We start from the raw sequence: 27,662 nt of genomic DNA, 5'->3' as shown, positions 1-27,662 counted from the left end.
TAAATATGTTTGATTTCTTGATTAACAACATATTTGGAGGACGTATTTTTCATCAGACTGTCAGTATCCTTACAGGAACCAATTGTGCCCTCTTCTTGCCGACTTTTTTATTTATTACAATGAGGAACTTCTTAGGAAGAAAGATAAGAATTAGTATTTTTCTTTAACTTTACTTACCACTAAATAGATGATGTTCTCTCACTAAATAATTTAAAATTTGATTACTGTTGAACGCAGCTATCCCATAGAACTAGAGTTAAAGGATACAGCAGTTAAGTCGGCTTCATATCTTGACTTACATCTAAAAATTGACAATGAGGGTCGGTTGAAAACAACAATCCACGACAAAAAAGAATAATTATTGCAATATATTCGTGGCGCTGAGAAAGGTGTTCAAATGTATTCACACAAACTGGACGCTTCATTAAATACGTCATCAACACAAATGCGTCTTCGCCTAATAGAAACTATGGCACTGTTGTAATAAAAGCGTAGTGTTGGCAGAGTAAGGTCGTTGTAAGATAACAAAGGTCGCTGTACCATCGTAGCAAGAGCGCGACTCTAGTCGGAGAGACTGTGCTACTATCCAATACGGACGTTACTATGACTTCAAAACGACCATCACATTCTCACCGCGACGCATTCGAGCTTCTCTTTCGACTATTCTTCGTTTTTATCACGCTGTTAAAGACCATAGTCCGATTGAAGCACGTTAATTTAATTTAAACATATTTATTTATAGTGGATTGGGAAACAAGTTTTGCAACTTATATAAATCCCTTTCCACTTTGCGGGTGCGAGTGCTGCCTTGTAGCGGCATTAGCCTACTCTTTTTCGAAATCTACAAGGGTGTCTTTAACGTGCAAGAGATGTGGCTCTCTCTTAACACGGGCCAGCCATTTATCGTCCCCGTCCGACGGACTATCATCGTTTCCTCAAGACCATACTTGCAAATGGTGTCAAGGGAGAGCCGAAAATTGGGTTCCTGAAATTTTCATCCCAAACGGGAATCGAACCAGGAACCTTTGTGTTAGTAGTCCGATGCACTAACCACCACACCACGGCTCTCTTGAAGCACGTTCGTGTCGTCATCATCACACTCTTCTAACGACCTGACTACATTCATATCATTTCGAGTTCAAGTCTTGCTCATTCTCATTATCCCATTAAATATGTAAAAGTCTACAAGTCTTGTTTGAGACATCAATTTTAATTGCACACAAACTGTAACGTTGGACATAACGGTTTTGCACAAAATGGATAGTTAAATGTTATAAGTCTTGGTGAACGAAACGTCGGTTTCTATTTTTCTTTGCGATTGTTGCCTAGTATGATGGGGTACTAGGATAGCCTGGACCTTTATGTAGAAGATGAATACTTTCTATTACAACAATTAGCAGAAAAAAATACACCCGATTATTAAACATTAGTTATAAATATTTGAAATATTGCTTTTGATAAGAGGATGCGAATCGCTGTTCTAACTTCTAAATATTTCCTTATTTTTATTTCATTTTTCAGAATTATACAAAAATGTTGTCATTTGATCTTTATTATTTAAGGAAATCGCTCTGCACGAATAGTTTCCGACTGTGGAAACATAGTTTACGATGAGCTTTCGAGAGGTATATGCTTTATTTATGTATTAGGTAAGTGTATTAAAATGAATTTTTATAGTTATTATCATTCTGCCATACATGGATATGGTTAACAATTTAAAAGCCTGTGCTTTCTAAGAATATATCTTCTAGTAAAATATATGAAACCTTTGATATGCTTCCTCAACTCATATGTGATTGCTTAAACATGCATGCATAAACATGAACTAAAAATTGCACCCTATTTTTATTTTATTTTTGACATCAATGTTACCTCTTATCATCCAATATATCTGAGGTTCTTAATTGTGAACAATTTAATGTGAATCAACCATCTCTGTCTTTTAAAAAGGCAGAAGATTGCTGATCCGTTAAATGTTGATTAGAAACAGTTGTCAATTTATAAACACATCATGGTACACATTTCACACCCCTATGGTGCATGTTATTATACAGATAGACGTGTTCATTTTGCAATGACATTTTTTAAAACATCAAGGGATATATAAATCTCAGACATGCAATGCCCTTTGTTTGTGCAATTTAAAAGTACTTATCTTGATTAAAGATGTTTTCATCCGAAGTCTTTTTGATAGGTAGCTAATTTTTTTAAATCAAGAAAGATTTGATATTTAAAAATGTACATTCATATATTGGATTTAAAAAAATCTTTAACAATTAACATGACTTTGCGATGTATGAATATAGCTAGCATACAAAAACCATAGAAGTCAAACTACATGCAACATGATATAAATTTAAACAAGGTTAAGGAAAGGGGATTACTTAATAATCCCAACAGTAGTATACCGAAAGTCATAAATCGATTAAGAGAAAACAAATCCGGGCAACACACTAAAATGAAGTAAACTCATCAACTATAAGAGGAAACAATGAAACAACAGAAACACTGAAGTGCAACAAAAAATCAAAAACGACATTGCAACACAGCGAGAAACGAACTATCAGATAACAACTGCCATTTTCCTGACTTGGTACGGTACATTTTAAGAACAATTGTGGGTTGAACCTGGTTTTGCAGCTAGCCAAACTTCGCGTTTTTATTGCAATGTAAAATATGACAGTCATAATATGTTTTCCAGTTCTTGTGATGTGAAAAATGTGTGCTATTTAAAGTGTCTTTCTATTTATGTCTGTCATGAGGAGAACAATAAAAACAAGACAAAATCATTAATTTAATTAGAAATAGAAATAAGGGAATACTTGTTTGCCATTTCACAAATAAAGAAAAAAATTTAACGTGAAAATAAATATGGTATAGGAAACTGGAAAGGCTTATGTTTTGCAAACTATGATTTACGAGAAGTGGCTAAGTAAAGAAAAGCAAAACAGATATTCAATTGTAATATTATAAGGTCAAATATACGAAATGATTACTCGGCTATAAAAACAGATTTAAATTATAACACAAATATAGGAAGAAATGAACAAAATGTGTTGCGTTAATACGCTTCCGTACAATACCACCTGACAAGTATCATTTTTTGTAAAATAGGTTTATCTCAGAATGCTATTTAAAAAACCGTAATATAATACAGTTCTTTGTTTAAAAAACGGAAATTACAATACACTATTTTTAAACGATTTCCACGAAAGCCGATGAACCAAACTTAAATTGATCAAGGATAAAATCCTTTGATTAAGGAAAAAATCAAGCTAAGGTAAGCAGACATGTTTTTCGTTTTTGAAATAAAAAAAAACATCACTTTATTTGGGAAATAAGAGGCTACAGTACTCTATCGATGTTTAAATCTATTTAAAATATAAAAATCCAGTTATTTGGGAATTTCATTAACTGTGAGTGCCCTGCTTTGATGTAACATTTGACATGCAATTTGACATTCAGTCCAAATGTCACAATAATACCTTTATTTCAATGACATATAGTGCTTACTATTATTATACAAGTTATCAAAATAAAGTTATCAGGTACCATTTTAAGTAATAATCATTTAGACTTTCAATTTTCAGGGACTATAACTTCTATGAAAAGTCGCAGAATTGAAACGGGGGAAATGTACAAAGTTTAGATTCGTTACTTTGAAAAAAAAGGGATAACTGCAAGTCTTTTGTCTTAGTTTCCAATTATTGCTCAAGTATCTGAAATCGTACAACCCTCGAACTCTACGGGTTTTCTAATTAATATATACTTCTCAGTAAATAGCAAAACAAAGGATCGAAAAGAATATAATATCAATAAAAATTATGAGGCGCTGATACTTTTCCGATAAATTGCACCTGACATGTAACAGCCTTTTAGAAAAAAAGCTTAAAACAATATTGATGTACATATTTAAAGATACTTTGTCTAAAATATTATATATGATGCGAGGTATAGACATGGTATATTTTAATAAGAGGATTTTTATCTCCTTTGTATTTTCAACGACAAATGAAATTAAATTCTTTTTACTACGGGGACCTCTAATACAAAAAAAAAGAAAGATGTGGTATGATTGCCAAGGAGACAACTATCCACAAAAGACCAAAATGACATAGACATTAACAACTGTAGGTCACTGTACGGCCTTCAAAAATGAGCAAAGCCCATATCGCATAGTCAGCTATAAAAGGCCCAATAAAACAATGTAAAACAATTCAAACGAGAAAACTAACGGCCTTATTTATGAAAAAAAATAACGAAAAACAATTATGTAACACATAAACAAACGACAACCACTGTATTTTCAGGCTCCTGACTTGGGACAGGCACATACATAAATAATGTGGCGGGTAAAACTAAGTTACTTCCAAGGGCGAAGTAGGCTTTGTCTAGTAGTTGTTTATCAATAATTTATGTTGTTGAATTAAAAAGTAAAATAACAAAATTACTGAACTCAGAGGTTTTAAAGCACCAAACCTCTCACTTTAATGACAGTTTCGTCATATTCTGTCATATTTACAATGATGCATGAACTAAACAGACATAATAAATAAAATAGTCAAAAAATGGGTACAGCAGTCATCATCGTGAAATAATTTTAAAAGGAACATTTAACAGGACACAAAAGCATTTATCTACAAACACATTGATTCGTTGTCTGACGTCAGTAAATTTTTATACGTCACATAAATTTGTCGTTCAATGTATATACAAACAATTTAAAATTTTCACATGTGCAATGTTAGCATACAGGGTAAAAGAAACAAAGTTTGTGAGAAATGATTTCAGAAATAGACCGAGATTTAAAATAGTCCAAAAGTTATATAGAATTTGTCAGAATCCACAAATAGTTCATTCCACTACGCGGTTGAAACTTTTTTGACGTTTGTGGTTCACTAATTCATAATAAAAATATATCATAATGACTTACTATAGAACAATATCATATTGACGGGATCTTTTAAAGTACAGAGTCACGTTATAAGAACCAAAGACAAACTTATAAGTCGCATATACAAAACACATCAGCAAAAAATGAAAGATAATATAAACACATTGATGGGATGTTTAAGTACCGAGCTACGTTAAATGGATATCACATATTAAAACAATCTAACAGTAAAAGTAATATAATAGTAGAACAAAGATAAATGAAAGAACAATATAACACGTTGTTAAGATGAAAAACAAATCAGTACACAGAATCTATACATCAAGACATTCCTGTATTATGTGTGAAGTGGACACCGAATATTTATCAACAAGGTATTGGTACCTTCCGATGAAATTATTTAGAAAAAGGACGAGACGGTCTTTGACATATTTTACAAAAATATACCATATTTTCTCAAGATCATATCAAACTTGATTTAAATGGGGAAAAAATATTTACCGTCGTTTAAATGGTTCGAACATTTACAATGAATCATTTATATGCATATACATTTAATTCTACCTGATAAGTATCATGATGAGTCCATTTAACTTTACATTGTTATTAAATTCGTAGAACCATGTTATTCATTGTTCAAAAACTGAAATTATAATGGATTTTTTTATATAAGTTTCTACGAATTTCAATAAACATACTACCTTAAAAGGATCAAATACACTAAACGACTTTGACACCAGTAGAGCTATAGAAAAACAGTACATTAGTAGTGTTATAAAGAAACTTTTTATGAAAATACACGAACACATTTTATGAATAGATGCACTCGTGCATACAGGCACATTGACATACACATTGTGACATAATCGTCTGTTTTCATAGATAAAAAATTATATAAAAAGTGTTAAAAAAAGTATGTTCTAAAATGCAATAATTAAATAAAGAGTCTACGAATTCGTGACTGCAATTTTTTAGTAACTGTTACCATAAAATGTGTAAATATACAACCCTCTCGTCGGCTTGCTTAGAAATTTTGTTGAACTCTTTCGAATTGTTTAAATCGAACTATACGGCGGATTATTTCCCCTTTTCTCTTCATCTTAAAAGAATTTGTTAGAGTCGAGTTTTTATAGCAAATAATGAGTGGTTCCAATATGGAATTATACATGCTGGATTTTTTGGATGAATTACACTACTATACAAGAAGAAAATAAAAAGGAGCAATAAATGTATTTAAATTTTGATTTTTGAAATACATGTATAAGAACATACGTTGAACTGCCTTAAATATATTTAACTTTTTTTCTAGTAACTTTGAAAGTTTCTCCAAAATACTGTATTTACCGAACAAAATTACAAGTAGTATTGTAAATATTTAAACCGTAACAAAATCATTTAAAGGAACACATTAACGTAGGGAATTACTGGTACATCTAAATTAAAAACCTCTGTGAAGAGAAAAATAACAAACACTTAATTCCATGGATCCTAATTATAGACTAAATATTGTCAGTTTGTTTTGTTTTTCAATTTTCATTTTAATATCACAAATTGATATCCAAAAACGAATTAAGATTTCAATGTCATTAGATCATTGTTTATGTTTAATCTAATGTTGCACAATATCATCTTCAATTGTCGCTTTTGATTTAAAATTTCGTGCTAACAACCGATATTCTGTATACTTTTTTTTTCTGTCATTTTGTGTTAGTTGTAAACAACAGCAGTACACCGCGGTTAAAAAAATCAATTAAAGGAAAACAAATACAGGTTACAAACTAAAACCAAGGGGAACACATCAAATATAAGAAGAAAACTATGAATGCCTGTATGCACTAGTGACTCTATTCATAAATTAGACATTTAACTATTATGATAAAATATCCAAAATCTACGTACCTTGTATAGAATTAGGATATAAAAGAACACCAAAGAATTAATGTTTGTTAAACAACAAAAAAGTTAAATTTATGACCCTTTGGAACTCAAATGTAGACTTTGATAAAGGAGCTCAAGATTCAATATCTCTTAAAATATGGTTAGATTAAAAAAAATTAGAAACAACATAAAATCATTTTTTGTTGAAATCAAACAAAAGTTGAATTTGGACCTTGATTTGGACGAACTTGAAAACTTAGCAAAAAATCATGAATTCAAAAACATTTTAGCATTTGAAAGAACCCTATATATTTCAACTTTTATTGAAATGGACCACAGTTAAATTTTGAATCCCGGTTTGGACCAACTAGAAAACTGGGACGAAAATCAAAAATAAATCTGTCACTCTAATTATTATTTTGTTACTTGATAATTACCACAGTCATGTCTGTTATCTTGATAAAAGATGGCTATTAATGCATGAATAGATTAATTAATACATTTTCCTTATCCAAATATGTATCTTTAGTTTATTTTAAAAATCTATTGCACAAATTGTGTGTAGCTTTGTAGGAAAAATAAAACTAAATTATTATCTTATGAAAATTATATTTGAAACAAACAGGATCAAGTCAATATTAAACATAAACACACACTTCAAATGCAAAGCTTTAAAAACAAATAGTAATAAAGAAATTTATGACAAGTTCTAACAATTTCTAACCAAAATCAGTTGAACAGATACACTTTCTACTATTATCTATCCACATTCTTATAAACAACACCATTTCGTTCAAAGGATAAACAATAAAAAAATAAAACTTGAGGCAAAATAACATAGAAATTACAAATTCATATACGTAGTAATAACACGATTTCTTTTGAAAGGGAAATAACTCAAAATAAAAATGAATGTACAATAAGAATCCCTTTTGCTACTGAAAGGTCTTTAACTTAACCACGAGAACAGTTGCAATCGTGAAAATTGAACTTAATCTTCCTTTAGCAATGTTTAGTCACAGAAACCAACAGATCTCTCATAAACATGTTTAATCCGCCGCAATGTTGCGCCTGTCCCAAATCAGGAGCCTCTTGCCTTTGTTAGTCTTGTATGACTTTTAATTTTAGTTTCTTGTGTATAATTAGAAGTTTAGTATGACGTCCATTATCACTGTACTTGTACGCAAATTTGTATGGGCCAACTGAAGGACACCTACGGGTGCGGGAATTTTCGCTACATTGAAGACCCTTTGGTTGCCTTCGGCTGTTGTCTGCTCTATGGTTGGGTGGTTGTCGCTTTGACACATTCACCATTTCCTTTCTCAATTGTATATCTCAATCTGAAAAGATTTCGTGTTGAAAGTACTCAGTTTGACTTTCTGATTCACTTTATTTTTAATCCTTATGTGTTATATTTGTTTTGTTTTTTTATTTTGTTTTATTGACACATGTTTTTTGTTTCATGTGTGCTCGTGACCTCATTCAACAGATACGTCATATTCAAAAAGTTTGGTTTTTTTATCTTTCACAGCAATTTCCTGGTATAATAAGCAGTGTTATGTTTTCCTACAACATTCTGTTCCCAAAGAACAGAACACTCCGTGATGACTTCATTAGACAGCAGACAAAAATGGACGAATATGCTGACCAAGCAGTCTATGGAATAAATACCGTAGTATCAGAATTACGAAAGCAATACCGTTCAATAAACAGAGACACTATTAAAAAGATCAGCATGACAAAAGATAGAGATGTGTCAGAAAAATTTGATTTTGTAATGCTGAAGCGAGGACAATTAATAAAGTTACTGCAAGAAAAACACATAAAAGGAATTGATATTGAATCATGTGATATGAAAATATGTCAGAAATATCAGGCATTTGATTTAAAATACTCAAATCGTTGGAACATGGTAAGCAACACCGTCTTGGTTACAGATACAACCATAGTTGCAGCTGGTTCTCGTTATCTTATAAACCATTTGCAATCCAATTCATCACCTGTTCAGCCACGTTACCTTGCGATAGGCGCCGCCGTATTTTGTGCTATCGATTTTGTCGTATCAGGCATATTTGGAGCAGTAGAAAAGATAGAACTTGAAGATAACACAGCAAAATTGAAAAAGATTAATCCTGATATTAGAGTAAAATGTAATACTATACGTGATTATATGATATTGGAGGCTGCAAAAATAAAAATTAAAAAAGACGATGAGCTCGCTAGCACATTAGATAATAAAGGGACATAACTTAAGAACTGTTAAAGTGATGCTTCCAAAATTTGAACTTACACTGAGACAAGTGGTAATAAGCATTGTTTATACGCATTTCATTTAATTTAGTGGAGACAAACTTTTAAGATGGAGGTCGGAAACAAAACATCATATAAGATTAAAAAGGGACAAAACTCAAGAACATTAATCAGAGTGCTTTAAAATGTAAGCACCGATGGGTAGAGATTGTTTGAATTTTTTCAATAAATATTGCATTGTATAAAGCATTGATTGTAGTTGATGTAATTTTTAAGTTGATTTTTTTAAAATTTGAGTTGTTAATGTCTGTGTTATTTGGTCGCTTGGTACGAGTACACATTTATTTCGTAGCGCATTTCTTTTAGACATGAGCTTTCTCAATAACATATTTACAGTGTGTTGTACTTCTTTTGAAACAAATTATATAAAAAATATTGAAAACTTTATCGGCACTAACTCAAAATATGGGGTACTTCAAAAATTGGCAAAAGTAAAATCACAAAAATACTGAACTCCGAGGAAAGTTCAAAACAGAAAGTCCCTAATCAAATGGCACAATCAAATGATAAAACAAATCAAACAAATGGACAACAAACAACTGACATATATCTGACTGAATACAGGCATTTTCAAATGTAGAAAATACAAGCCAGCAACACACACTGTCCACACTAGGGACTATATTCGTGGACAACGGAAATCAAAGGACAATAATTGTTTACTCGAACCTCTTATGGAGAGTTGTCTAATTGGCAATCATACCACATCTTCTTTTTTATATTATCTTCCTTTGTCCATAATTACAGTTGATTACAATTATTTTTTTGAATGGAAGTTATATTCCTTTGACCGTAAATGTAGTTGATTCAAATACAATTATGGACTTAAAGGAAGATAACTCCTTTTTATAAAATAATTCTAACACTTATACCATTGATATTTTTAGAACAGATATAAGATTCCTTTTTTTTTCATTTATAAAGGAGTATAACTCTAGACCGGCTGAAGTGAAACCACAAAAGTTCAAACTTGTTCTGTCGTTTGAGGTTATATGCATTGTGTACAAGTTTAATAACATTTGGTTGAGACAAACTAAAGCTAAAGAACAAAAAACAAAAAATCAGCATTTTTCATTTGTAAAGGTGCATAACTCAACATTGGTAAATGTGACGCCATCAAAATTGAAAGTTGATCTATTTTGATGCATGGTGATAAGCATTTTGTATAAGTTTCATAACATTTGGTTCAAGCAAAGTTAAGTTAGAGAGTGGAAACTACTTTTTTGTAACTTTTCCATTTATGAAGAAGCATAACTCCAGAACGATTAAAGTGATGCCACCAAAATTCAAACTTGATCTGTGTATATCAGTTATAAGCATTGTGTATAAGTTTCATAATATTTGTTTGAGGCCAACTCTAGTTAGAGAGCGGAAACCAGTTTCTGGATGTACGGACAAGGGAAGAAGGCATTCAAATATGGCTTTATTTGCGATATTCGGTATTCAGAATAGAAAAAAAATATTTTAGCTTGTGTTCTGATAAAACAATCAAATTTAATAGTTTTCAAATATGATGTCATTATATCATTTATTATAACCAGATACATTTCTTTATGACAACTATACGTTGTGTTTTTCCATTGTTTATTCAAATCAATTCCTATGGGTCTTAAATGCACTAAGTTTATAACCGTTTTCTAACACTTACAAACTTACAGATATGATAGGGGTTATAAGTGCGTTGAATATTTTTATTTACAAATATCACTTTCGGTTGATTGCTAGTCCCCATGGGTATCATCAGTTAAGTAGTCATCGTTCCGATACTGGTATAATTTACAGCAAACCTTTATAAATTTTCGGTTAATGAATTTCGAAATCACCAAGAATACTGTGCCTCCAACTCACTAAGACAAATTTATCTAATTTAGTGATAATCTAGTAACTTCTTGAAAGGGCATTAGCTGTCAAATTCATGTTCAACGATTTTACTCAAACTTATAAATGTCTAAATTTTATAACTTATAATGCAAGGCAAATCCCCGAATGAGCATCCCTATGTATTCCCCTAATTTCGTCGCATGTAAGCCAAAAGAATTGTCGCATGCACATTTAAACCTTGAAATCAAGGAGGTAAACATAATAAGTTAATGGTTGAATATGGTATTACTATATGTTTTGATTTTTTTTTTCAGAACATTCCACACGAATGCAAGATACATGTAGAATACAAAAAAAATGTTGGTGTTTTAGCTTACTACAAAATTTAATTTGAACGTGAACACAAATTCTTTCAAAGAGATTTACAAATAATTTAACCATTGTTCCGTAAAAAAATAAGGTATAATTGTCAAGAGACAACTTTCCAACATTTAAAAACAGCGTATTAATAACGTGGATGTTAGCAAGTATATGCCGTTGCATTCGACTATAGGTCAACACAGACTAGATACTATCACGTGAATAATCGACATGTTGTATTTTCACTTGAATCAATATTGATTTATGAATTTTAACACTACAGTAATGTTGAAAATTATAAAAAGTTACACTTGCATACTGACAGCGATAATAATTCTATTAATAGTATTAATATTGAGAGGTGTACTTGGGTAGTTATGGATTTATTTTCAAGCTGTCGAAACCTCTATAATAGACAACTTTCGAGTTCGATGCATTTCCGTCAAAAACTCTGGTTTTAGTGAACGTCATTTGTGCGTTTAGGGGCGTCGTCACTTCCATCCCAAATGTTGAGGGAGTGGTTCGAAAACTAGAGTTCTATTTTGTACGAATTATTCGGCAAATTGAATTCTCAAAATTGACAATCAGCAGTGCTGTCATTAGGGAATTGTCATTAAGTACCTACAGACCAACAACTATTTCTAGTTTATCCTGCACAATGACGATCATTAAGACGCTTGATGAACGTTAATAGTGCAGGGATACAGGCGGCCCCCTCTATCTGGTAAATGACATCAAAAAGGCGTGTATATTTGACGAGTTTTTTCCGGTGACGGATGAACTCGAAAGTGGTCTATTAGAGTGATGTTGATATTGTAAAATATATTACTTTTATAGGGTTGTGATGATGATTGTCTAAAGTGATTTAGAGATTACAAAATAATACGTTATTATTACTCAAAATAAATAGATAAAACATATTTTCATGTTATAAATTATCCTTACCATCTGATAATATGATAAATATTACAATGATTGGTAATAAATGTTTCCTTAATCAGTACTAAATGCAATGATTGGTAATAAATGTTTCCTTAATCAGTACTAAATGCAATGAAACAATGATCTATTTCAAAACTACATTTGAGTTCCGTCGATTAAGGCACTGTTTTATTAGCCCACTTGCAACCTTAGTACAATGGCTTGACAATGCATATGTATAAACAGTTTTTCACACAAAATATGAAACATAACAACATAAATATATACAGTGGTATGAACGTATTTCATGCACATTTCTGACTTCAACATAACATTTCTAATAATAATTGCATAGCCGAAACATTCCCCTAGCATTGATTGAAGAGGGTGGCTGGTATATGTTTTATTCCTTCTGGCCTCAAAATATAAATGAACATGCGCCTACCTGTAATACAAATTAAATTTTTAATAAATATCGTAGATATGATAATACTACATTCTTATAATGCGGCCATGTACATAAATGAAGAACGTAATTTCAGAAATTTATGCCATATTCTATCTTTTCTCAAAACCACAAGGAGATTATAATAGCATTATATGATTGATTTACAGAGGTTAATAAAATGATGCTTGATAGACGTTATAGTCACCGAAAAACACATTATGATTTAGTAAAATTCTTATTTTTTTCCAAATTGTATTTTCTGCATTACGTAATAAAGAAGATAAAATATATTCTGGAACGTTTGGTGGAGACCTTTTTAAAGTCATTAAGATGTCATAGACATGTTGAAATTCGTCGTATTTCAATCGGCTTACTTTTGGTTTTGGCAAAATTATTCATCAAATGCTTATTGGATGAATATCCTATAAAATATTAGCTTGCAATAACGTATTTGTACATGATATCTTGTAAGAATATATTACATTAAAGGTTGTACTTTGTAAATACAGCTGTTTCCCAAACTACGCCTCTTTTTGGTGAGATATAGAATATTCTAAAATAATTAATTTTGCTTACATATTGGTGCCCAGTTATGAACTCTATGTTTCATCTCAAAGAGACATAACATGTAAATATTAACAGTAAATATATATATATATATGCATATTGTTTATATTAAAATATGTGGTAATCCTACAAAAGTAGGGGTAGTTAATAAATTTAGTGTTAGTTTAAACTTAAACTTTTAGAAGTTCGGGGCATATAAACGTTGGTAATATGCTGCATAGGCTTATATTTTGACCTTTAAAAAAATTAGTAGTGCATATGAACTTACCATTCTAGAAAATATATTTTTAAAACTTCATTGTAAAAGTGGTACAGTTATAGCGTGAAAGGAGTTCCTATGGGAAATTGCATTGATTGCATTGACGGTTTTTACAAAAATGCAACCTTTAGCATGTTTAGAGTAAACTTTTACTTGTAGCTAATCATAAATTACAAATTCTCATTGCGTGACCTACTCTGCATTATTTCCATTTCGCATTAAATGCTAGAAGTTGGAATCCTTACTGCATAATGTGAGACAGAAAGTATACTTATTACTCGCTTACTCAGTATCATCATGTAATCATTTTCAGATCTTTATAGTATGTCTTGCCTTCAGTTCACACAGTGACATACTATATGTATTATCACGGGTTGCTATCCCTATTAGCTCGTTCCCTGTGGCAACAAAGTTAGGGTAGATGTCTTACCTTCAGCTTACACAGTGACATTAAATAGACAATAACTGTTTAGTGTTTTAAATATCAGCTGTATTTGTACGAGGCTAGGAAACAAGGTGTACGTGAGCTTTTAACTATCAGTGTACGAAATGTATATAATGAATCAAACACTTGTGTGGTAGTTAATTTTTTTTATATAATATAAAAGTATTAGCTTAAGCGAATTTGTGAATGTCAACAGGTCATTATAAAATTAAACACTTAAATAACAATCAAGGGGGTCGTTGGTTAAAATGGATAAGAGTGTCTCGAACATGTTTTGAATTTTCCAGCAAGTTCTACAAAACACCATGTTCAATTGAAGAGACCAACTATCATATTCAAACATATTTTCTTTATTTTCGTGTGAAACAAATATATGTTAGTTTATGACTGTTTTTTTCGAAACTTGTCCAGTCATATAAATGCGACACTTTTTTTTTATCAGAATTGTTTTGTACATATCTTATATAATAGTATCGATTCTAAAACCATGAGTGATTTATCCAGTATTATTTTGAAAAGGGTTCCTCTACATATATACGCACAGACACAAAGTTGTATGCCACCGTTTACCAAACAGTTATGGCGGAATATATAAATTGGGAGAGGAGAAATTCAAATAAATTCGCTGTTTTAATCTTCAATTTCCAAAGTTTGAGTCACATGCATGGTAACTCTTATGGTAATAATCTTTATAAAACATAAAAATGTCAGTATTCACCTCAAAAGTTAACAAAATCTTTAGTTTGACATATTTTATTTGCTCAAAGCGAAAAAGGATCAGACACAAGTAAAACATACTTATAAAGTCTTCTCCGCAATACAATATATATAACAATACAAATTGAACGTGAGCGTGCATCATATAATATAAACAACATAAATATTACTTGTATCCATACTGAAAAAAGTAGAGGGAAAGAGGAAAGAGCGACAGAGATTAGGTGGATGATGATAATGATGATGATGTGTGATTTACCTATATTGATACTACATGTATACTACTAGGAATCGTTTAGATCTCTTTATAAAATTGAATACTTGTTTAACATTTGCACATTTTGATCATAGGAAAGAAATTCTTTGTTAAAAACCAGTAGTGTTAAGTCCAAATCGCAGCATTCGGCCGGGAAACCAGCTGAGACCATTAAACAGAATAGTCCTTTCATTTAGATAGAAAGGACAATCAAAGAAAAAATGGTGTATGTCCTCAATATCCAAACCACATGTTGGATCAGATATATTGTTAGCTCTAAACCAGTCACAATTCAAGAACGATGCAGAACATCTATATTGGGTTAATATTATGTTCAATTTTCTTGGAACATATAAATAATGTTTTAAGTTAGGTTGATTCTCATTTCGAGTGTCGTAGTTTTTTAACTCTACTTTGAATTTTGATAACGAGGCTACATTTTGAACTGATATGTTCAAATTATACCAAAGTTTAATTGTTGATGGGATAAAGGATTGGGAAGTTTGTGTCAGCCTGCAAAATGGAAAATGGTATCTTGTCCATTTCGCAAGGTTACATAAATATTCAGGGGCATTATTAATCTGAATTTTATAAAATAATTGTAGTTTTCTTCCTTTTCTTCGTTCTTCTAAAGTTTCCCAACCAACCTCTTTTAAGACAGTCTCGAAGTTTATGTAACCAGGCAAACATGTTACAATTCGTGCAGCTTCAAATTGTAGCTGTTCTAATTTAATTGAGTAACCTTTTCCGCAATTGTCCCATACTTCATTTGCATATATTCAAAAATTGGTCTAATAAATACTAGATATAATTTTTCCAAATTTTGTCGGCTAAGTTGATATTTGAGTTTGGCAGTATATGCAGATGTTTTTTAACACTATTTAATATATTTTCAACATTGTTGTTCCATTTTGCGTCACTTCTTAATGTAACCCCTAGATGCTTATGAGATCGCACAATTGGTATTTTTTTGTTGTTCATAGTAAACTTAAGGTTTTGTATCTCATTATTTGAAAACATTATAATTTCTGTTTTTTTTTAAGGTTTGAAAGACATAAGCCACTTTCTTGACCATTCATCCAGCTGTTTCAGGTCACGACTAACAACTGACTGTATAGGTTCCTCGTCATGACCCGAGTAACTGAATCAAGTGTCATCTGCAAATAGTCTGCATAAAGAAGTTAACTGTTCAGCAATATCGTTTATATATATGATAAACAATAAAGGACCAAGAACGGATCCTTGGGGTACACCAGCTGAAACATTGCAAAAGTTAGAGGATGATTTATTTATGATAACCTTTTGTTTTCTTTGATATAGGTAGCTAGTGAACCAATTTAAAAATTTACCTAAATGCCATATGCTTTAATTTTATGTAGTAAGTCAATATGCCAAACTTTGTCAAAGGCCTTCGAAAAATCACAAAAAAATCAAAACAGCAAATTTCTTTTGTTTCTAGTGCATTTAAGATACAATCATAGATTTCTATTAATTGATGCACTGTTGAATGTTTTGGCAAAAAACCTGATTGGTATTCATAAATTAGTTTGTTATTAAATAGATAATCATATACATGTTTAAACACAACTCGTTCCATAACTTTCCCCACGCAGCTAATTAAAGATATTAGTCTGTAATTAAATGGAAAAGAAGAGTCCACCTTTTTTAAAAAAAAAAAGCTATTACATTTGCAATTTTCCACCTGGTTGGATACATACATTGACTAAGGGACTTGTTGAATATAATTTGAAGAGGTATTGCAACTTTATCTGGACAGATCTTGAGCATCCTGTGGCTAATCACATCTGGTCCCGAGGCTTTATTTGGATAAAGAATATAAATCATATCTATAATTTCTTGAATAGTGACATACATGTCATAAATTTTATTTTTAGATTTAGTTTCACATTGTGGTAAGTTGATATTTGGAGATTAAATTAAAATACTTGTTCAAAAGCTCACATTTTTCTTCATCTTTATATGCTATTTCGTCTATTTTTTCGGTATTTATAATATTTTGGATTGATGGGATGTTATTTGATCCATTGCTAGATTTGATTAACATTTTCATAATTTTCAAATAAGTTTTTGTATTCAATACATCGTATATAATGATGTGGTCTAAATTACTTTCAAATTTTTCTTTAGCAACTTTTTTCATATTATTGACCCTATTTCTCTGTCGCTTGTACTTCAAAATATCAGATGTTTTTTTAGATTTAAAAGCCTTTTTTCGTCATCGATCTCTAGTGCGTATTTCTCTCCTAAGCTCGCTATTGAACCATGGTTTGTCGTTTTTTTCGTATAGTTACTTGTTTAGTAGGTAAGCACAAAAAAACACATTTATTGGCAATTTGATTACGAGATACACAAATCAACTATAACATGACTGACAGAGAACAGATGTCTTATGAGATATAAATGAAGTTATTGATTTTATAAAGTTTGTCCTGCAGTCGTCTGTTACCTTTCTAAAAAAAAAATGATTGATTTTGAAACAGGTCTTAAACCAGTTGGTTTATATATCTTAATTGTTGAATTGCTTATAGTTATAAAAATTGCAACCGGTTGAAATAAATAGCCACGCGATGTTAGGACAACAATAGCGTTCTAGTATACAATAATTTAACAAACCTAGTACCATGATAACCAAAAACAATAGCCAAACAGTATTTAAATTGTGATACTATCTTTAAAATGTCTAATGTCATCATATTGAAGACATGGAATGTGAAAAACAGCTTTCATCTATTTTTCTTTACAAAACGTTTGGTGAAAGGTTTGAAGAATGTTTACGAAGCAAGAATTCAAAAAGTAACATCTAAAACTATACTACTACATACATGTAATGCGGAACTATCCGACCAGACTCAAATACAGTATATTTTGTAGAAAAATATAACTTATGCATTATGAACATTTACAAAAAATCAAAACATATATGAGATTGATAAGAAGAAAATCAACAAAAACACAGTGTTAATGTTCCTCTAACTCAACCTTTATAATTGACCCAATTATACTCATGCATGTATTTCGCAGAGAAAAGGTCTAACGTCAGGGCCAATGTCATGCCACTTCCAATGATACATTGATTTAATATAAATGTAACGTTATATAGTACTATTATTTGGTTGACCATCATCAATGTTCCAATTGAAATATGACATGCGTGTTCCATCGTCAAACAGCCAGTTGCCTGCATTGTCTTTTCTTCCTTGGATAGTCAAATCTAGGGATATTTTGAGATATTGTGCTACAAAAAAAACACGAAGATATCAAATCAAAATTGTGATTCTCTCATCGGATGATTCAATGCAAAAAAGATTATATTTTGCTCATCAATATGATCAATGAGTATAAAACAAATAAAATCACAAAAAAACTGAACTTAGAGGAAAATCAATTCGGAAAGTCCATAATCACATGGCAAAATCAAATAACAAAACGCATCAAAAACGAATGGACAAGAACTGTCATATTCCTGACTTGGTACAGGCATTTTCAAATGTAGAAAATGGTGGATTAAAAATAGTTCTATAGCGCTAACCCTCTCACTTTTATGACAGTCTTATCAAATTCCGTTATATTTACATTGATGCGTTAAATAAACAATAAAATAGTCAAAATATTGGTACATCAGTCATCATCGTATAACAATTTTAAAAGAACAATTTAACAGAACACAAAAACATCTTCTATCTACGAATACATTTATTGATTTGAGTGTCTGACGTCAGAAATTTTTTATACGTCACATACATTTGTCGTTCAATGTGCATACAAACAATTTTAAAATTTACATAGGCAATGTAAGCTTACAAGGTTAAAAAATCAAAAGTATGTAAGAATTAATTTTAGAAATAGATCGAGATTTAAACTATTCCAAAAGTTATATATAGAATTTATAAGATTCCAAATATAGTTGATTCCACTACGCGATTGAATGATTTTGACGTTTGTGGTTCAATGTATACAGTAATTCATAATAGAAATATATCATAACGACATATCATAAAACAATAGCATACTGACGGGATATTTTAACGTACAGAGTTACGTTATAAGAACAATAGAAATACAAAAAGTCGCATACACAAAACAAACCACTAAAAAATGAAAGTCAATACAAACACATTGACGAGATGTATAAGTACCGAGCCACGTCTAACGGATATTACATAAAACCATTAAACAGTAAAAGTAATATTAATAATAGAACAAAGACAAATGAAAGAACAATAAAACACGTTGTTAAGATGATAAACAACATCAGTACGCAGAATCTATACATCAAGACCATCGTGTATTATTTGAAAAGTTGATAGGGAATATTCATCAACAAGGTCTTGGTACCTTCCGAAGAATTTTTTTAGAAAAAGGACGAGATGTTCTTTGACATACCCCTGGTTCATCAACTTTCTACTCAGTCCATTTATAAGTAAAATACGGAAAAATGTTTTTTTTTAAATAAATTTACTTAAGAATACTATCTTATGATCATAAACCAGCTTCTGTCCAAGTTTGGTAGAAATCGAAGAAAGTAATGAAAATCTTTAAATATTTAACCACAGAGTAAATGTAATGTTTCCCGGCAGAAAAAAAAATAAGTCCATTTCCAAGTAAAATACGGAAAAACAGGATTTTGTTTTATTTTTACAAAATTTACTTCTGGATACTATCTTATGATCATAAACAAGTTTCTGTCCAAGTTTGGTAGAATTCCAGCATAGTTTTAAATATTTCTGGAAGCCGACGTCAAAGACGAAAACGACGACAACGACGCCGTGGTTATGTACATGTAGGATTGCTTTATCTCGTTTTTTCGACTAAAAACGAAGGCTTGACAAAAAGAAAAAACGAATAAATAAATACGAGATAACAGTTAAGGAAAAATAACAGGACAATTGAGAAAACAATCCTTTCTTACTCAAAGAAGGTTTTTTTTGCAATGAAACATTTTGTTTAAAGCAAAAGTAGAAGAACATACAAGTCAAAGATATTGTGTTGAACAAGTTATTATCTTTTTCTCAACAAAAGTTGTAGTAGTAATTACTGGTACAATAATAGTTGTACAGGTAATAACTTGTATGAGGTATCATACAAGTAATTACTCATAAATAATAATAAAATGAACACGACATATACATTGCTACAGGTTATGTGTCTTCCAACTCGCTCATATAGGAGTATCTTAGTGGATAGTAATGCGCCTCAAACTTGCTTTCCTTTTGTTCAATCCATTGCTGATAGAAATATTTCAAAATGTGAGAATGCATTAACAGACATGAACCAGCAGTTTGCAATGTTCTGAAGTAGTAAAACGGTTTATGGTAAGGCTTTTAACTTTATCGAATAGTAGACTACACACTTTTTTAAGTCTGTACCCAAATTCCACACCACCAAAGTCGCATAGTATCAGACCACCTCTTCTTTATTCTGTGTCATATTATACATGCGTTATTATATGTCTGTTATTCCTAACCAGGGAATTTTTAGTTTTTAGTAGTTATCGCTCTCTCTCTCACACACACTCTAAGAAATGTTTGAGAATATGTATGAACTTAACTGACAATTAGAAAATGACATTTTGGTACATACTTAATATAATCCCCAACCATGACTGTTTGCTTGGACTGTCAATTCTAAATAACTCTCCGCCATTCTGTCTGCAAATTGTACTTGCTGGTTGATATTTTAACCCATCAACATAATACTTAACACAATAACTATCGTCTTTTACAAAGACACATCCATCTAACAATCGGCAAGCCTGTTTACTGCATCCTATTGATAATTACAATATATTCATTTATCATTGTATTATAGGGTTATTGCATGATTATTTGGGAATATTGGCCCGAGCAGAATTTTATATTGCACGAGCTTGCGATAGAATATATGTTTTACGAGGACCAATATTTATGCAATAACCATTTTATTGTATAGCAATATAATATTTGAAAGTAAAAATTGGTTGAAACTAAGATTTTCTCGTTGATGACGTCATGAATTTTGAAGATTTATTGCACTAGTACAGTATTATAGGGTTATTGCATAAATATTGGGAATATTGTCCCGAGTAGAACTTTATATTGCACGAGCTTGCGAGTGCAATATATGTTCTACGAGGGACAATATTCCCCAATATTCATGCAATAACCCTTTTATTGTATAGCAATATAATATGTAAAAGTAAAAATTTGTTTAAACTAAGATTTTGTCGTTGATGACGTCATGAATTTCGAAAATTTATTGCACTAGTGCAATATTAGAATTTATTGCACGTTAACTTTTGGTTACTTTCTATAGGGAATATTATATTGCTATACAATAATATACAATTACTGTCTTTTGGTGAGGTAAATGTGTGGTTTTATTGACTTTTGAAAAACTGATATTCACTGAGGCTAATGGCCGAAGTGAATATCAGTTTTTCAAAAGTCAATAAAACCACATATTTACCGAAACAAAAGACAGTAAATGTTTTATTCTATATTCCGAGAGAAATTAATGAAATGTAAAATATTTACCAAAACCAATTGTACATCAAACGTTTTTTTTACCAAAATTATACACGTAAAAGCACGCGACGTTTTGTGCGGTGAATATCCTTTTCCGCAGGTGAATATGCTTATTTATTCAAAATCCCATTCATATAGGAAAACCTACTAATATTTTATCAATATGGAATAATAGCATTTATTGCACGCTAACTTTTTGTTACTTTCTGTGGGAAATATTATATTGCTATGCAATAAAATACTTTATTGAAGCTATCACTAAAAATTCAAGATTTCGCATAGTTTCCTTTCCATATTGTATTGTAAACGGATAGAGTAATACTCTATATACATTTTATGTAGTTTTAACGAGTGTTTGTTTTGTTTGGTTTTTTTGGTTTTTTTTTTTCATTATGGATTATCAAGTCTATGTTTAAGCGGTATTTGATCTTGCAAGTACAGATAAACTATGGTTTAAAATTAAATCTGGATCGGAATTGTGGAAAAAAATAACAGAAACTATGACTTTTTTCTTTAAAGAACAAAAGAGGCATTAAATTAACTACTTCAACATTATCTTTAAAAAAAAATGCTTGCCCAACTACATTTCTTATAAATAATGAATGTTGTATTTATTGTACGCGTTTGATTCTTTTAAAGTAACAGGTATCCTATGAGTAGCTTGTGTTGTATAAACATCATAAATAAATTAAAATTTTAATGTAACATTAATTTTACCTCTTATCATTTGATAAATATGAAGTCCAAACCCTCCATTGCGAACAATCAAATGTGAATCAACCATATCTTTCTTTGTTATTGACAGCAGATCACACGCATCACTGTTAAACGTTGCCCAGAAACAGTTGTCAGCTTGCATACACATCAGGATACATGATATGAGAGACATTTCATTTAGTGACCCTATCTTCCATGTTTTTATATCGATAGACGTGTTGATGTTGCTATGATATTTCACGCCAAGAGATGTTTGAATCACAGACATGCAATTTCCTTTGTTTATACAAGTAACAAATAATAAACTAGAATAAAGATAGTTTATCATGCTTATTTTTTCATCCAAAGTCTTTTTGATAGTTTAAATATATTTTTTTTTATATAAAAGCTTCAACATGACATATTCGAAGAAAAATAGTTTTCTATTACAACTGCCTTGCTTGAACAACTCTAAATGAGGCAAATTGTTTGTTTCGTCTGAACACTATCATGATAATAATAAATGCTAGCATTAGTCTTGGCTGAGTTAAACTTTAATTTCCAATTGCGTAGAACATATGCAGACTATATCGATAAGATTATTTATTAACATTTTCATAAATGCAACCTTCATTATGTAAAAGTACAACACGCACAATAGCTTATGTCTTAGATTGAGTCTTGACAACAGATGATATTCCGTCGGAAGGGAACGATAAATGACTGACCCGTGTTAAGAAAGAGCAATATCTCTTCGGCCTAAAATACACCCTTGAAGACTTCGAAAAAGAACAGGCTAATTTCGCTTCAATGCAGCTCTGGCACATGCAAAGTGGAAACGGATTAATACAAGATGGAATAACTTGTTTCCAAATCCACTATAGGGAAATATGTTTAAACTTATAGCTAATGTCGATAAACATGTCTTAAATAGTGGTATATTTTTGTTAAAAATCTAAAATGATTGGTTGCACCTCCCGCGTGCAAATTTTGATGCAAATGTTATTTCCGATGTGTATATGCAATTGTATACTGTTTATATACTCGTGTTCATTTGTTCTAACGTTGCGTGCCTGTCATTGCGTTAGATAATTTGACAATGTTAATAACTATATTAGCAATTTCTTGTAAACAAATAGAGGAAACACACGCTATAATCATTTGTGATATATAAAAAAGAATTATGCATTTGAAAAGGATTTTTTTTATATAAAATGCCTGACGGTCCATTTTTCTTTATACAAATTTATTTGAAGGATTATAAAATATTTGCATTCCAATTAACTAATGCTTAGAACATGAAAAAAGTATTGACTTATTCAAAGTACTATTGTATAAAATTTGTTATCGCATTTTAAGGAAATGAAAAAAGATAAAAAGATCATATTCACGAACATTGGTCGAAAACTTATATGAAAGTATCTATTCTTCCTGAATTAAAAAAAAAATGTTAACATTTTGTATAAACCATACTTAATTTCCATACACAAACAAACAAGCAATTGTGCAAGGGTTGTCGTCATAGCTTCAAACTTGAATCGATTTAAAAAATTAGATTATTGTGCACGGATTATCAAAATTGTTTTTTTTAAATAATCTATAATCTCCATAAAGAGTTGAAATTGAAGGGTTATTTTGACCTTTTTCTAAGATTATTTTTTATTTTTTGCAGCTTGGAAAAAAAATGAACAGGGATTTTTATATGTGTTTATGGACAAAATACAACTCGGGGTAATTTTGAATGGTAATTTTGAATGGTGATATTGAAAGAGTGAATATACCTACGCTTTGATGCGTCTGAAGAGCTTTACTGGATCTATCTCCGTCATTCTAGGTCTATCTTCTATACATTATTTCATCATTGGTACTAGAATTCAAATATATAATCGCCAAACGCGTGCTTTGTCTACATTAAAGTTCGAATCAAAAACGGTAAAGGGCAAAATAACGTCCGAAGTTAACAACTATTTAGAACCCAAAATTTCGAAATGTTTGCTGAATACAGCTATTCATATGTTCACATCAAAGGATTACGAATAGTCAAATAATAAAGCTTGGTGAATAGAAAGGATATCAAGAGAATAAGCCACTCATCATGGGGATAAATGTTGCACGAAGGAGCTGAAATATTTTATTTACCGATCATATTTTAGGTTACTCACAGTAGGGATAAATGTTATTGAGATGACAAAAGTTGACAGCAAGAGAAGCAGTGCTTACAGTTTAATGTTACCGAATAGCAGTAGATATACGTACTTCTGTGTGATGATTCCTGTGATTTCCTCCTTAAATTGATTTGATTACAATACATGCATTGTATATTTTAAGCAAATACATCAAATATACCAGGTGTCTAGTTCGGTTCGTCAGACGCACGTTATGTCTACATAAGACTCTACAGTGTCACATGAAGATAGTGTATACCAACATAATATGTAGAGTTAGTGTGATCCATCGTTATATAGTTTGTAGAAAGAAACCATTTAGCACTTGAAAAACAATTATTTATACAATACTTATACAGTCATGAAAACCTCCGATTGAGGAGTGTTTTTCTGAATGAAATATGCGTCATTGTTTCTATAAAATCTCCTAACGTTAAAACTTAACCATCTACATTTGCGAAGTCTTCCTTTATATGCTTTTTGGATGTGAAATGAACTGGAGCTCTTCAGATGTGTCTTCTTTCATTCTTTTAAGACTTATTCTAAGAATGTATGCCTTTGCAGTCCAGTCACTATAAAGTGTTATAATTCAAATCAAACATAACACATAAATAGTAACCGGGAAGGTCCTGCTGTTGAAAGAAAATGAATATAAAAAGAAATACACTTATTTGTCTGTTTTTGACCACTTATACGTATTCTTATAGTTCAAGATAGTCAAAATGTACATTGGAAGTGTATTCTTAAAATTGCTTTAACTTTTTTTTGGCGTCAATGAAATATATCTTAGCCTGAAATGAAAAGTTAAACATGATGTTGGCAGGAAAAAATTAGTACGGAGTTGGGTAAAATATATATGTCGAAACCATCCAAAAGTGAGAAACATTTTGAAGAAACAAAATGAAATAAATCGCACGATTTATTTCCATTTGTTTTAAGCCGATAAATATTCTGATATAACCTGATATAGTCATACATGTCATGATATTGTTCATTGTCTTTTCAATGGAGTAAACGCAATATTTACTTTGTAATTTGACGCAAAAACCAAATCCATTCTAAAAATATCATATAATGTTTGCTGCATAGTTCTTTTATTGTTTAGAATATACATTGAACGACACACATTCTTCCTATATATGTAACATTTACTTTTTTGTTTGTTTTGAAATTGTAACACAGTCAGGACTGCTGTAACCATGTATTTACTGTGTTACCGATTGTGTCTGTTTTGTTCGTGCATCGTTGTAAATAACAAGTGAGAGGTCTAGCGCTATAAACCAGGTTTGATCCACCATTTTCTACATTTGAAAATGTCTGTACCAAGTCAGTTCTTGTCCATTCGTTTGATGATTTTTATCATTTGATTTTTGCCAGTTTTCTTCAGGACTTTCCGTTTTGAATTTCCCTCGGAGTATTTTTGTGATTTTACTTTTTACAAAATACACACAAAACAACAATCAACATTTTGTTAGTGTTTATTTTCATTCACGCATTTTTGCTATATAAAACTCATAAATTGCAAAAAGTACATAACTCCTATCGAATGATACCACATTTAATAAAAAGTGAATTTCGAGTTTATAAGCATACCATTGCTATTGCAACACAAAGATTATGACTTGTAACACCCTGTGAGAGGAAATTTCAACCAACAGTGCAACTTTTCCAGTAGTTATAGGAAGAGCATTGCAAAATTAAAGTTCCACAAAAAAGTACCATATGTGGCTTAGGCTATCTACGCATTTTTATGACAAACACACTGCGTTTCGAATAATTTTAACATCTTATAAACAAATAAACGGAACATTTCAAACAAGGTATGGAAAAACTTGTCAAAAACCAAGATTAATACATAGTACGTCAGACGCGCGTTTCATCTATATATAATTATAAATATTTAATTTTTTATTTTTTATGCAATTTTATGAGGCGTTGTGAGTCTTTCGGCGTTAATCCTTCTTTGTCATTGTGTCGTAAGTTTTCCTTCGATTTATGAGTTTTGAATGTCCCAATGTATCTTCTGTATCTTTTATAATACAAATAAGTCTTATGATTCTTGATATCAATCTATCACCATATGCATGCATAAATGATATCCGACACTTTAGATTATCAAGAGGTCAGTGGCGAAGATTAATTGTTTGATAATAAGCTTTCCTTCTATAGTTTTTATAGCATTACTTAGTTAATTTTATGTTGTAAGATGTTGAAAATTACACTTTTTCGCCGAATTATTCTTTCATTCGTATTAGACAGAGGTGGGATTTTCATAAAAACAAAACGTTAGCATTATCCTAGACCTTTAAATTACATTATGCAAATGAACTTCTACCACTGATTTTTTTTTATTACAATAGATAGTCAGAAAATATGAGAAATCTTATGATATGAAATTTATGTACTTCGTACAAAAAGAACAATCTTAACTGGAAACTTTAAGAACATTAATTATAATTATATTTAAATAATTGGATTATCTCGATAAAACCTTCAAACCTTTCGCTTTAACACATTTTTGTTGTGCACTTGTTAATGGTTCTGCAATTTGTATTGGTAATCAATCTATATAAAAGTAATAAACTGCGAAAGATCTAAGAACTTTTACAAAACGTCAAGCGTTTTTCATAAGTGCTAGTTGAATTTTGAACATTATTCGTTAGAGATGCTTCTTTGTTCACCCGTTTCATATTTGTAGATAATCCGATACATTGCTTATTTAATAAAAAAAAAATCGTAAGAGTTCCGCGGAACCCAGTGTCTCGCTTACTTTTGCTGAAAATCGCAGGCTCAACAGAAATGAGGAAAAAAATCAATAAAAATATTCCTATTGATACTATATTTTGATTGTAAGGAGCTTATGTCCAAGTTTTGTAAAAATCCAGGATAGTTTATGAATCTAATAAATGTTTTAAAAACTTTATCTGAATTGGTATGTAATGTTAACTGAAAGAAAAACGAAGTCCATTTATAAGTAAAATACAGATACACAGGTACACAATATTAACAAAATTTCCTTCTAGATACTAGCTTTTGGTCATAAACAAGCTTCTGTCCAAGTTTGGTACAAATTATAAATAGTATCAGAAAGTTATTTATTTTTTGAAAATTTAACCACAGAGTGAATGTGTTGTTTCCTGGCAGAAAATTAATCTAAGTCCATTTAAAAGTAAAATAAAGAAAAAAAGGAATTTTATTTTAACAAAAATTACTTCTGCATACTATCTTATAATCATAAATAAGCTTCTGTCCATGTTTGGTAGTAATCCAGTACAGTTTAAGAAAGTTATAAAAATTTCAAAAACTTTAACCACAGAGTGAATATTTGTGGACCCCGTCGACGACGACGACGCTGACGGAATGTAGGATCGCTTAGTCTCGCTTTTTCGACAAAAGTCGAA

The 27,662-nt window shown here is 30.7% G+C and overlaps 2 protein-coding genes across 3 annotated transcripts in view; one reads left to right on the top strand and one right to left on the bottom strand.

Moving 5' to 3' along the window:
- LOC134685255 (uncharacterized) overlaps nucleotides 1-27,662 on the bottom strand; it is a 61,505-nt gene that overhangs the window by 28,256 nt on the left and 5,587 nt on the right. Inside the window, exon 3 of one of the 2 annotated variants that reach the window (XM_063544836.1) lies at nucleotides 12,280-12,629. The exons of the other annotated variant lie outside the window; for it this stretch is intronic. Within the exon in view, the coding sequence (XP_063400906.1) occupies nucleotides 12,603-12,629 (27 nt within the window). The 3' untranslated portion in view covers nucleotides 12,280-12,602. Of the gene's footprint in view, nucleotides 1-12,279; nucleotides 12,630-27,662 lie in introns of those variants that run through there. 2 annotated transcript variants of the gene reach the window in all.
- On the top strand, nucleotides 3,208-9,241 carry LOC134683664 (uncharacterized). The gene is made up of 2 exons (XM_063542975.1): nucleotides 3,208-3,280; nucleotides 8,304-9,241. Exon 2 carries the CDS (start codon nucleotides 8,331-8,333, stop codon nucleotides 9,018-9,020), a length of 690 nt encoding a protein of 229 aa, XP_063399045.1. The 5' UTR covers nucleotides 3,208-3,280; nucleotides 8,304-8,330; the 3' UTR covers nucleotides 9,021-9,241.

This window comes from Mytilus trossulus, chromosome 9 (assembly GCF_036588685.1).
Source record: "Mytilus trossulus isolate FHL-02 chromosome 9, PNRI_Mtr1.1.1.hap1, whole genome shotgun sequence".
Classification (NCBI taxonomy): Eukaryota; Metazoa; Mollusca; class Bivalvia; order Mytilida; family Mytilidae; genus Mytilus; species Mytilus trossulus.
This window is presented reverse-complemented; position numbering and strand designations above follow the sequence as displayed.